Genomic DNA, 13,386 nt, shown 5'->3' on the forward strand with positions numbered 1-13,386 from the left:
TTCGATTTAAATAATCACACATTTCATGAAAATATCGATTTCATCACTTTTTTTGCGAGAATGATTTAGATTCCGTAATTAAGATAAGAAAAAGTCAAAATTAATCAGAACATTGACCACGCGACCTATATATGAGTGGTCCAGTTACTCAATTAACAGGACCCAAAGTTTTCACGACCATATACTCTGTTTGGGCCCAAGCCCAAACCCCACCACCCACCCATAATTGTGGTGACCTATATATATAGAGAGTTTAAAATAATAATTAAAATATAAAATGTAAGAAATAAAGAAAAGGCACAACAGTGTTGTAGGGTTTAGCAGACACAACGTTCAGCTATTACTCCTCTCTCCATAAGCCGAAACCCCTCTGCAGCTTCTTTTTCTTTTCTTCTTGGTTTCAGATTTTGCTCTTCCGAATAGAAGCTTCTCTAACTGCACCAATGGTTGAAACATCGTTGATGAAAATGGAACCTCCGAAGCCGTTGGATCCTTCAACCACTGCCATCACTCCCTTACCGAGAAAAATTGTGTTTATTCCCGTAAAGAAGCCATTTAAGGGTTTCTCACACGATTTCCACATCGAAACCCTAAACCCTTCCTCCTCCGAACCTGGAATATCCGGTTCCACCACCAAGAAACACGACGCTTCGGAATTTTCAGAGTTTGGCTTGGATCCGGAGCTCAGCATCGGGATTACCTTTCGCAGAATAGTGAGTTCGTTTCAGAATTTGAGATTATACTTTTGTGTGTAATTGGGGATCTTTGTTCTTAATAGGGACTTTTCTTTTGTTCTGTCGTATCGCTGACCTTTAAACTATGAGGAGGATAATAGTTTCGTATTATGGGTATTGAATGACTTTTGCATGTTATAGTTTTTGTAATTTTTTGGTATTGACATGCTATTCATATTTTTCAGGGAGCTGGATTGCGAAATCTGGGGAACACTTGTTTTCTCAATTCAGTACTGCAGTGTTTGACGTATACAGAGCCTTTGGCTGCATATTTGCAGAGTGGGAAGCATAAAACTTCATGTGAGCAACTTTTCTCACTTGTCTGACTATTTTTGATGGAAATGCTTTCTTGTTATTGTTTCTTATGTTTTGATGGACTCAAACTTCGGTAAAATTAGTACACCTGAATAGTTTCTTATAGTTTCCGTCTCAGTTGGCTGTGATGCTTGTGTATGAAGGAAAATTTTTTCATACTGAGTTTCTAATTGTATTTTGCAATTATGGTAGGTCACGTTGCTGGATTTTGTGCTTTGTGTGCAATACAGAACCATGTTAGTCGGGCACTGCAGTCAACTGGGAGGATATTATCCCCAGAGGATCTGGTTGGGAATCTACGATGTATCCTTCCTTATGTTTTTTGTTTGATTTACGAGTTGAAATTTTGGACAGTTGATTAGAGTTAGACCATCTTGCTTAAATAATTTTTGAACAGAGGAGTATGAGGATCAAATTTCTTGAACAGAGAACTATATTTTACGGGCTTGACTCTGCTAGATGAGACATAATGCTGTTCTTTAGTTAACTGGAGTGGTTGCTTTTTTTTAGACAACAACCGTGTTTTCTGTCTCTTATAATTTTTTATTAGCATCAAACTTGCAATTCCTGACATGAAATTAGGTATATCAAGAAATTTTCGAAACGCAAGGCAAGAAGATGCTCATGAGTATATGGTGAACTTACTTGAGTGTATGCATAAATGTTGTCTTCCTTCTGGAGTACCAAGTGAATCACCAGGTGCTTATGAGAAAAGTTTTGTCCATAAAATCTTTGGTGGTCGTCTCAGGAGTCAGGTATTTGTTTGTTGCTTCTTGGTGAAATTTCAGAGGAATGTCATTATTAATTGAGCTAAGATGCACAGAAATCGTAGGGCATGATACTGATATAATTCAACATCTAAAATTAATATAAGTTTTAGGCTTAAATATGTTTTCAGTTCCTGGAATATGGTCAGTGTCTACCTTTTTTTTGCTTGTTTTTTTATGACCATATTCATTTTTGTTTTTCTGTAGCTGTTATTTTATTTTATTACCTGCATGCTATTTGTTTATTTATTTGTTTTAGTATCTATAATGTTTTGTTTCTTTTTAATTAGTAAGCTTGAAATATTTTAATAGGGACTAAAAGTAAATGATGTTATAATATTTTATAAAGACTAGAGGCCAAACGAAATATTTAAGAAACAAATACAAAATGTGATAATAAATCATTGTCCGAAAACATATTTAAGCCTCAATTTTATTAAATGAACATTTTAGATCATATGAAAGTTCATATTTTTGAAAATGATTGCAGTTCCTTATATAGTTATTAAAATGTTCAAAGCTGTCTAATTATTGTAGAATTCTAATTTGTATCACTATATAAGTTTGAAAGCTAAAGCAAAATAAGTATAAAGCTGCACTTAGAGTAATTGAAGTGTTCAGGCAATATCCAGCATAGAAATGAATCTGGCAAGATTGTATTATAACAACACTGTAGTTTGGATCTTTACTTTATTGTATGACTGCATCATTACAATGATTGAAAAATTCCTTGGTTGCCTGTTGCAGGTGAAATGCCACCAGTGTTCTTATTGCTCTAACAAATTTGATCCTTTCCTAGATTTAAGTCTTGAAATATTCAAGGCAGATTCATTGCAAAAAGCACTGGCAAATTTCACAGCTGCAGAATGGTTGGATGGAGGGGAGAGAGAGTACCATTGCCAAAGATGCAAACAGAAAGTTAGGGCTCTCAAACAGCTCACAATTCATAAGGCACCGTATGTGCTTACTATTCACTTAAAGCGGTTCCATGCGCATGATCCTGGACAAAAGATTAAAAAGAAGGTTAATTTTGGCTGTGCACTGGACTTGAAACCTTTTGTCAGTGGCTCATATGTAAGCAAATATATTTTTTAAATTGATATAATTTATCTACTCTATTGTACATGCAGAAAGTAAGAACTTATGCAACTTTAATTTTGTTTTTTCTATAGGTATGATATGTTCAAAAAGACATACTCAGTAGAATTTCTTTGTCTGTTATGTAATTCTAATTGTGTGTTAATGTCATGTTTCTTGTGTTCAATTTTCTTTGGCAGGATGGAGATGTGAAGTACTCTCTATACGGGGTTCTGGTTCATTCTGGTTCCAGCACTCATTCTGGACACTATTACTGTTATGTTCGCACTTCAAATAACATGTGGTATACTTTGGATGATAACCGGGTACTGAAAATGTCCTTTAGAGTTTATTTTTTTATGAACTTTCTTTGCACCGTTTATGACAAATGCCTCCTTGAAATAGAAGTCAATGTTATTACATCATTTTGTGTTTAATTGTAAAAGGTAGAATTGTGACCTTTAGGTGATTGGTATCAAGCATGGTATTGGAAGCGGGCTCTGCCCTGCTGTCCCGGACCCTGTTCATGATCCATGCTCTCAACCCAACCCCTTCTTTGTTAACGATCTCTGCATAACTTAAATATTGTATCAATGAATGGCATCTTTTTGTTGGAATACAAAGCAAGGCACAAGTGTTTTTTGTTGTTTTATTTATTTATTGGAGTCAATTATTTTTATCGTTTTAACTTAATTTGCATTGTTGCAACAGGTAAGTCATGTCAGTGAACGGGAAGTTTTAAATCAACAAGCATACATGTTGTTTTATGTTCGCGACAGGAAAAGTATTGTTCCAAGAAAGCCTGTGGATGTTGTTAAGAAGGAAAATGTTAAGAGTAATGGGAATGGAAATAAAGAATTTTCAACTTCAAGCCATGTATCGATGGAATATCCAAATGTTCCTGCACAAAATAAATTTTGTACTGAAGTTGAGAAGAAAATGTCAACTGTCAACTCATTAGGAGCTTGTTCTATGAACGACAGTCATGATCTGCAGAATCGTAGTGTCATATTAGTAGAAAACCTTATGCAAAGTAAGAAACATGAATCTGAACCTCCTTCCAAGGCACAGACACAGGACTCACCAGATGGACTCGCTGTGGCTAAAGCAGAACATGGATGTTTGTCATCATTAGGCCAGTCTGAAAAGGATAATAATCTCCACAGTAACCTGAAAGGTTTATCTGCTCCAGTTGGAGAAAAAAATAATTTATGTAATGAGAATGTAATTTCAAAAGAGGGCATTATAGATTCTCCTTCATTAGTGCCATCATCCACCAATCCCCAGACTTGTGAACTTGCTACTGATGGAAAATCTCAGTCTATGAAGGTAAATAATTCCAGTACTGTCCAGTATTTTACTTCAGCTGTGAACTGCTGCTATTTCAGTTTTGTAGATTACTGAAACTATCTTCACTTAGAAAAATCTTGTTAATAGAGTTAATGATGATGCACCTCAAGATTTAAGTACAAATATGTGCAGTGGTATTTGCCCTATAAAGTCACCACTTCATCCTGAAGTTAATCATCAGGTTTTTGTGGTATTATGTGTGCCTATTGGTCTGAGCCTGATTTATTTTTGTATTGACTTTTATTTTTTTTAGCTTGGAACTTCTGCAACTGGTTTGGTGTCTGAGCAAGCAATTAGCCTGGTGCATGGAAGTCTGGTTGGTTCTCAAGGACTTGTTCTTAATGAGTCAGTAAATCGATCATTGAATTCAGAGGGTCTTGATAAAAAGCCTGTAAAAAAATTGAAAAGGAAGTACCTTAAGTATCAGGTTTCTAGAATGCATATTCGTCCAATCTTTGTTTACATGGGATACATGGGCCCACGAAAGAAGAGTCACAAAAGAAGTAAGCACCTCACTTTGAGTAAGAAAAATCCAAACAAAGACAAGCTGGATAAGTTTGCTTTCTCATCAGAAGATTCCAAACCATCTACACATGGAAAAACTGATGAATTTCCTTGTGTGTCAAGTTGTTCGGAAAGTAAAGCAACAAAGACTGGCTATAGACCTAGTGTTAATGTTAAATCTAATGATGAATCTCTGACAGAAAATAGTGCTGAAGGAGAATTTAGAAAGAGAATTGATCAGAACTGTGCGGTGCTTGCATCAATGTCACAACTTGAAAGTATATCTGGGAGTGGTTCAGTAGTAAGTCAACTTAAAGCTAGACAGGCTGCTAATGTACAAGATAGTAGAAGAGATCAAATGCATAATGGTTTAATGAGTATGCTTACTCGAGGTCTGGAGGAGACAGTTGGTAAGCTTTAATTGATCTTTCCCTTTAAGTTTTGTCTGGCAAGATACATAAAATATTTGTTTTGTCCTTTGGTTTTGTTCTTATTCTAGTACTGTGTAAGATGTACTTGCATAACTGCATAATGAGATGTTTTTGGATTTGTATCATTGTGATATACCTTTTCATGGTGAAGTATATATCTGTCTGTTTGCACATTTTAGCATATATAAATATGATATACAAGTTGATTTTTGTGTTAATAATAATCCACCTGTTCATGCTCTGTTATTGCCTTGATTGTTTGATCTGGTGCCTTAATATCCCACCATTCCCATCAGAAAAGGAATATTGTGGTTTGCCAGATTTCTAGAATTGATTTTTCTAAAAATCTGAAGTACCTATTTTTGGCAGGAAAATTCGTAGAGGGGTATAAGTATTTTTGATTTCTATGTCAATGAAATTTCAATTTCAATCACATTGAGGAACGGCAACCTTGCTCACTTGTTTCAAGTCTCACACCTTCTTTCACTTTTCTCTTTAATCAGCATGCTGTGGTTGGGACAATAGCAGCTGTGGCAATATCAACATGTTCCTATATTATATAGTATTAATTATATGGGTAATGTGGGATGAAAATGCTTAGTTTCGAGGAGGATCTTCATACATTTTAAATGTTAAGATTTGTTATAATGGATACTGAAGTCTTCAATTGAACCAATCAAATGTCTTCTGTATTTGTGTACTCAAATGTTCTGTACTCTACTTTGAATGTGATTTATATTGTTCTGCATACCCAATGCCATATGTATAATGTTTATCCTTTGTTAAACTACCCGTTTCAATTAATAATAGTCAGTTTCTTTCCTAACGGTTTTGTATGCTTGAATTACTCCCTTGTCCCCTCTTTCCCTCCTTCTATGAAAGCCTGACACCTTTATGCTTGGTATATAACATGCCTATTCTTTATTTGGAACAGTTGCACGGTGGGATGATATAGAATTGCCGTCATCACAGCCCTTGGAGTCAAATAATGGCAAGTTTGTCAGCATTGGATATGTTGGGGATGAATGGTGAGTTCAGCTATACATAGCTTCTTTCTTGGTCATTATTTTTAGTAATGTGGGCTGTTAAGCTTTCTCCATGCGATGCTAAAAGAAAAAAAAAAATAGTTTGTGAACTCAGAATTTTTTATTTTGAAGGCTGTACTTCTTCACCATCTGTGCTTAAAGAGCATTTTCTTCTACATAATAGGCTGTGATGATTGCTTTGGAATAGTTGAGATGCTCCCAATGTTTCATTCCTTATGCGAATAAAAATTTGTACATTGGGTTTAACAAGTGTATAGTTAGCGCCCTTACGAAACAGTAGAGCTGCTAACCACCAAAATGTCGTCAGTTTTGATGGGAGGGATGGCTTAGGATTTGTTCTTACTGTGTGACATTTGTTCTTGCATATATTTACAAATTTGCATCTTGCTGCCGCAAAATTTGCAGGGATGAAGAATATGATAGAGGGAAAAGGAAGAAGATAAGGGGCTTCAAACATAGCTTTGGTGGGCCAAATCTCTTTGAAGAAACCGCTATCGAGAAGTCGAAGTTCAAAAGGGCAAAGTTGGAGCAATCTTGTTCTGGGCACCCTCCATTTAGGATATGACGTCCTAAACAATTTGCCTGGTATTGTTTATCGGGCATCTTTTGTAGCAATTTTGTCCAACGCTGAAAGTATAATGAAGAGAGCACCTACCTCCCTTATTCTTTTCCCCGGTACAAATTTATTAGCTGGAATCTTATCATTTGTCTTTGTGACAACCGCAGAGGGGTTGGGTTTTTATGCACCTGTGTTCCTGTTGAACTTTTCTCATTTTCAGATTGCATTTCTGTTGTAGTAGCTGCACGCCGTAGCTCTGAAATTTTGTTCATGGATTTAAATTTGTCAACACATTATGTACGTCAAATTTGTTACTAAGTGTGTATCGTGTACTGAACTTGTATTTTGCTTTTGGTTTAAGCTTGGATTGGCATGTACAATTATTTTGTAGGAAAATCTGTTTGATAAATTATATTCTAATTATAAATGCAAGCCATGTTTGGATTATGTAGAATAATTTGTTTATCGTTCAGTAAATTAAATTTTAATTGAGATAATGGGTTGACTAAAAAAGCTAGTTTAAAATAAATTAAAATTTGCATTTTTATTCTTATGAGAGCTCTGAAGTAATATGAGAATGATAGAAAGGTACTAGGTGAATCATAGGTAGAAATACATGTATTTGGTTCTTGTGATTTTGTTTCAATATTTTAAGTTTTCCCTAAGCGTTTCATTTTCCTTTTCGGTATTGGAAAAGTTTTCCTAAACAGATAAACAAAAATATTCAGTTGAATTATTGTGTCATGCAGTGCTTTTTGTTTACCTGTTTCATGGTTACTCTGATTATGGTTATTCGGAATGGTTTTGGTAAAATCTCAATTACTTTCATGAGGAATGTAGAAATCTAACTTCCTTTATTAAAATAAAATTTTTACTTAAAAAAACTACTCCGGTGCTCTTATTAAATTTATTTTCACGAGTAATGTATAAATATAACTTTCCATAGCTAAAATAATTCTCTTACTAAAAAAAATCTATATTAATGTGACAATATATTAAAAAATCTATTTCAAGAAATTACAAAACATTTCCAGAAATAATTTTTACTAATCAAACAAAAACTCCAAGGATCTACGATCTCTTCCATGACCATGACACGTGATTTTTGGATATGATTTACGTTTTTTAAATCTTAAACATAAAGTGGAAAATAAATACTTATTTTCACTACTTTAAAAGTAAAAGTACTTTCTCATCTAATATCTAAACATACAGTACATAGATTTGTAAGAGTGAATTATGGGAGGGAAAGGGGATGAAAATATAATAATTTTTTATGATTTAAAAGAGAAATGAAGGAATGAAAAATAAGTCGATATCCATTGTTTCTCCATCTCTTCTCTTCGTTTGTGGGAAGAAAAGCGAAAAACCTACCGCATGTATTAAATATGGGCTACATTACGATTCTTTTACTTTCAACTTTAAATAAAAATTAAAATTCGTTTTCTTTTTTGTAATTTTAATTTAATTTAATCTTTTAATAATAAAACTGTATAAATTTAGTACTTTTAACTAATTTTTGTTAAGTTTATTTAATGTTTCAAATGTGTTTCAAGATAGTATTTGAGTTGTTTACATCGTTCGATAATTTTATGTTTCAATATTAGCTAAGAAACTATTATGAAACAATTTTCAAATATCACATAAAATTAATAAAATTTAATTAAAATAACGAAATTTATAGATTTCTAAAATTAAAAGATTAAATTAGGTCAAAATTTTAAATATTGACTTATTCCAATTTTAGGTGAAAAACATATTTAATCCTTAATATATATATATATATATATATATATATATATATATATATATATATATATATATATATATATAATCACTCAATTTTTTTAATTTATATTCTAGTGAAAAAGTGAGAGACAAAAGTTCCGTTGTGTTGGGTATCATTGTTTTACCCATCATGAGAAATTTTGGATGGATGAAATTAGAGAGACAAGTAGCATGCATGGTTATTGGTCACAACATCCAACAAAAATAAATCAATGCCCTTTACTCAACAATTTAAAGCTGTGAGATGATGAATCAACCAAATTTTCAACCACCACATGTATATTCTTCCACCCATTTTAAAACGCCTTCTCCAATTTCTAGGAATAATCAATGGGATGGTAACTTTCACCCTTTTGATTGCTAAAATAATATGGTCCCTAAATGCAAATTCTGCTGCACCTTCATATTTGTCATCCTGTAATTTAAAAAGGTCAAACTTTGATACATGAGATTGACGATTCAAATCCAGTCATTCGCAAATTCGCATAAAACGTGAAGTGGGTTGAGATATTAAATTCGTTGGCCTGTAATAGTTCGCTCTGCATAGGCCCACAGTTAGGAACGACTAAATGATTTCGAATGCCTAATACAAACTTTAAAAATGAAACATTTTATTTAAAATTTATTTTTTGAACTTCTTTTGATGCAAAATTATTTCTTAAATTGACATAATTAATTTCATTTAACATTTCTTTTTCAATAGATAATATGACTAATTCGTTTAATCTTTCTTGAAACATTATTGATTTTAAATAAGTTTTTATTATCTTTAACTTTGAGAGACTCCCTTCGGCCGAAACTACGCTATAATTATTAACATTATTCTATAAATTATTTATGCATTTGAAAAATAATTTATTCTTTTATACAATTGAGAATGTTAATTGATTTATCATTTTTCAAACCTATAATTTTCCTTAAAGTATTTAATTCTGAAATTAAATCAAATCCATCAATATCCAACAAATTATCATATTTTAATGATTTTTTTAAAGTTTAAGCATTTATCTTTCAAAAATGAATATATACACTCGTAGTACACAAGACATTTGCTCTTTTTGTTTAATATCTCTTTTTTTGTTATGCAATTAAAGTCTCAATTATTCTTTTCTTTTAAATTTTTGAATAGCCTAGTTCAAATTTTCTAGTTGACATATCTATATATTTTTATATGAAATAAAAGATGATAATATATAAAACACTACTAAAGATATATATATATATATATATATATATATATATATATAAACAAATGAATTAAAACAATAAAACTTGGTTCTAGTTGTCAAGAAAATAATCTCGATAGTAGACTTGCGGTATCTTGAAGTCTCAAGTCTCTTTTTCGTTCTTAAATCTAAATTTTTTTCACAAACTTGCAAAGTTGTTTATTTTAAGATTAATCATTAATAAAAATAATTAAAAAAATATTGCTCTTCTAAACTTGATATAGTAAGTTTTTTTTTTCTAAACTTGAATTATCTTTCTATAGAAAACTCAACTTTGAATTATGCTATAGTTAATCTATTATCCACCAAAATACTAAACCATAATATAATTAATAGTTTTGTACAAAAATTCAGTTTCTCATCAAGATATATGCAAAAAAAAAAAATCTCAAAACCCGTAAATCTAAAAGTATTGAAAAACAAAAATAGGCAAAAGAAACACATTTCTAATTCTAATACAATTCCAAAACAGAATAAAATTAACAACACAAATAAAAAGAAAAATCACACTAACCAGAAATAAGGATGAAAAAATTGGTCCACATAGACAACCTAAGATTCAAGAGATTCAAGGGATGTAATATGTCAAAACCTTAGAAAAAATATTATTAGAAGAAAATTAAGTAAGGAGGAATAAGAGAAGTCATATAAAAAAAAGAAAATTGAATCCAGATCGATTATAAGAAAATAAAGATAACTAATTATTCTCTTTCTTATAAACAAAATTATAATTTACTAAAAACATATTTTAACTCATTAATTATTATTTTTACTACCAATAAAAGTTAACATACACTAATAATAATCTAATTAAATTTTATTCCCAAACATAAACTTATAACTAATTTAATAGATATATTAGTAATAAAATATTTTGTTAGACCTTTTTTATTTTAAACATCATTTTATAATTAGTTTAATAGGGGTATATTAATTAGTAATAAAAAAAATTGAGGCCTTTTTTTCCTAAACATAATTTTATAATTAATTTAAATTAGAAATATTAGTAGTAAATTTTTTTGAGACCTTCTTATACTTGAGGCCTAAAGCGAGTGCTTTACTCACTTTATCCTTGAGTCAACCCTGTCTGCAGCTCACACGATATAAAGTTGAGGTGGGACGAGCTGGTCCACCGACTCATTTACAAAATTAAATATTCTCATTTTTTTGTTCTCACATCATTCATCACGTTATTTCTATAAATTTCTTTTATTATTATTATTATTATTATGTTTATGTATAATCATTGTATATAAGATAATGATTTTAGGTTTTGATTCTTGAATATGAAATATCTTTTTATGCATTTTTAGGTATCTGTTTTGTAAGATGACATGTTGCTAATGTACTTTAGTTATAATCTTTGTTGCTATTGTTTATTGTCTTTGATTAGGTAAACTAATTTGAATTATTTCAATAGAAAATGAATATCAATTATTATGAAAAAATAAAAAAGTTATTGTTTTACTTATTACAAAAAAAAAAATTTGCTCACTACAGTCCGCAGACCCGCAGACCAATCTGTGGAACGAGACGCGCCAACCTGACTCGTACTTTGCAGACCATAACGCGAGACGGCCCAAAACAGGTCGAGTTGACCTGCTTTGCCATTCCTAATTATGCTCACACCTTAAAATTTATTTATCATTTGTCATCATATCAAAATTTATTAAAAATAAAAAAAAAATACAAAGCACTGAAAAACCACATCAAACTATATAATAAAAATTATACTTCAGAAAAGATAATTAAATTACACCTATTATAAAAAAAAAATCTAACTAAATATATGATAATAAAATATTAAACAATTTATATTATTCTCCATAAATTAAAACTAAATTATCTAACTTATCAATTCCTTCATCAATTCCTTAATAAAAAAATATAAGAAACTTTGAAATGCAATTCAAGAATATAAAATTTGTCGTCTGAATATGTAATCAATTGTGCAATTCAGAAGTCAAAAATACTTTCACTATAATCCTGAATTGTGTAATCAGCATGAATAACAAAAGAATTTGTATGTAAGACACGTAGGAGAATAGTAATATCCAAAACATGTAGATATCTGTTATCCACCAGTAATTAGTAAAATTTATTTAAGTATTATTTTAAAAAAATAAAGTGATCAAATTAAAATATAATTAAATAATTAAATAATTATGTAATTACTTAGAATTTAAATTCATATATTTTTATTTTCTTATTTAGAAAAATCTAGATACTATGAAAACTTTTCACATCGTACAATTTGAAAATTATTTTTAACTTTAAAATTTAGGTTAAAATCTTTGTTTTGGTCTTTTAATTATTATGAAAAATTAATTTTAAATTTCTTATTTTTATTTGATTCAATTTAATTTTTCAATTTCTTAAATTGAGATGTTAAATTTTTTTATAATTTATACATAAAATCACTTCATCTACAAAATAAAATTAATTTAAATATTTAAATGTTTTAATTTAAGTGACTTGATATATTAATTTTAATAAAAATCTAATATCAAATCTAACGAAAAAATTCAATATAATCATTTTATAAAATTAAATGATTAAATTGAACAAATTAAAAAATAAAAATCTAATCAATTTTTTTATAAGAATCAGAAAACTAAAAGTATTTTAATTTTAAAATTTATGAAATGCAAGACGAAAATTTGTAGATGTAAGAAAATTTTGGCATGAATGCAAAAGCAACATGATTTAAAAAGTGAGTTTTTCCTGTATTTCCGACCACTTCTTCTATCCTAAACAAATTTTAAAATTCTCACTTTATCCTTCACTAACTATAATTCACTCACCCTTGAAAAGATGAGTGCAGCCCAACCCAAGAGGGCTAGTTTTTGTTTCATTCTCCTACTGCTCCATCAAAATGAATGTTAACTTGACTTTTGAGAAAAACAGGATTTTTTTTTTTAACCTAATCTCTAAGTAGGCAAAACAAAAATTGAGTTCGTTTATCAAAATATAACTTATTATTAAAAAATCTTTAGTTTTCTTTTTTCAAGTTTTGTGAGTATGGTTTTCATTTATGTATGCGGCATTCGAACTAGCAGATATATATATATGGGTTAGTATATATTAACAATATGCTTATGCAAAAAATATATATTTATTTATTTATTTTAAAAGTTTATTTTTTTTTTTAAAAAAGTATTTTTGAGTCTTTATTATAATGTTTTTAAAAGTATAATTAATTATTATAATAATTTTAAGAAATAAACATGTTTGTAGTACTTAAATTTCAATAAATTTGTCTGTCATAAATAGATATATTTTTATTTGTAAATTTGTAAATAAATGAATATATTCATTTTAATTCAACATATTAATACTTTTTTAGGTTTAACATAAATATAATAATAAAGGGGCTATATTTGTGTTAGTGGTTGTGAGCTTTTATATCATTGATAAAACTTTCCGGATAATTATCTAGAAATATCTATATTAAATAAGGAGATAAGATACACAAGAGAATTTTTAACCCAAAATCTTTAATGTATGGAATTTATATAAATTTCCTTATAAAATAATATATACATGAATTTTACATACAATGTATTTTACATTTGACCATGACACACCG

The 13,386-nt window shown here is 29.8% G+C and overlaps 1 protein-coding gene across 2 annotated transcripts; it reads left to right on the forward strand.

The window, feature by feature from the left end:
* Positions 1 to 282: 282 nt before the first annotated feature.
* Positions 283 to 7,240, forward strand: UBP23 (ubiquitin-specific protease 23). 2 transcript variants are annotated; one of them, XM_085671327.1, is made up of 11 exons: positions 283 to 713; positions 920 to 1,034; positions 1,242 to 1,352; positions 1,632 to 1,804; positions 2,564 to 2,890; positions 3,094 to 3,219; positions 3,605 to 4,222; positions 4,314 to 4,424; positions 4,497 to 5,157; positions 6,113 to 6,206; positions 6,630 to 7,240. In XM_085671327.1, exons 1-11 carry the CDS (start codon positions 444 to 446, stop codon positions 6,787 to 6,789), a joined length of 2,766 nt encoding a protein of 921 aa, XP_085527453.1. In that variant the 5' UTR covers positions 283 to 443; the 3' UTR covers positions 6,790 to 7,240. The 2 variants fall into 2 exon arrangements, with proteins under 2 accessions (XP_085527453.1, XP_027918820.1); XM_028063019.2 differs by lacking the exon at positions 4,314 to 4,424 and having other exon boundaries at positions 286 to 713.
* Positions 7,241 to 13,386: the final 6,146 nt, after the last annotated feature.

This window comes from Vigna unguiculata, chromosome 3 (assembly GCF_037176805.1).
Source record: "Vigna unguiculata cultivar grain cowpea cultivar isolate G323 ecotype 2 chromosome 3, ASM3717680v1, whole genome shotgun sequence".
Taxonomy (NCBI): Eukaryota; Viridiplantae; Streptophyta; class Magnoliopsida; order Fabales; family Fabaceae; genus Vigna; species Vigna unguiculata.

What these genes read in the sequence shown, in the direction of transcription:
- UBP23 (XM_085671327.1), top strand. Translation starts at nt 444, where the DNA reads ATGGTTGAAACATCGTTGATGAAAATGGAACCTCCGAAGCCGTTGGAT. An exon ending in GTGGTCGTCTCAGGAGTCAG is followed by an intron (nt 1,805 to 2,563) that starts GTATTTGTTTGT and finishes TGCCTGTTGCAG; the next exon opens with GTGAAATGCCACCAGTGTTC. An exon ending in GAAAATCTCAGTCTATGAAG is followed by an intron (nt 4,223 to 4,313) that starts GTAAATAATTCC and finishes ATCTTCACTTAG; the next exon opens with AAAAATCTTGTTAATAGAGT.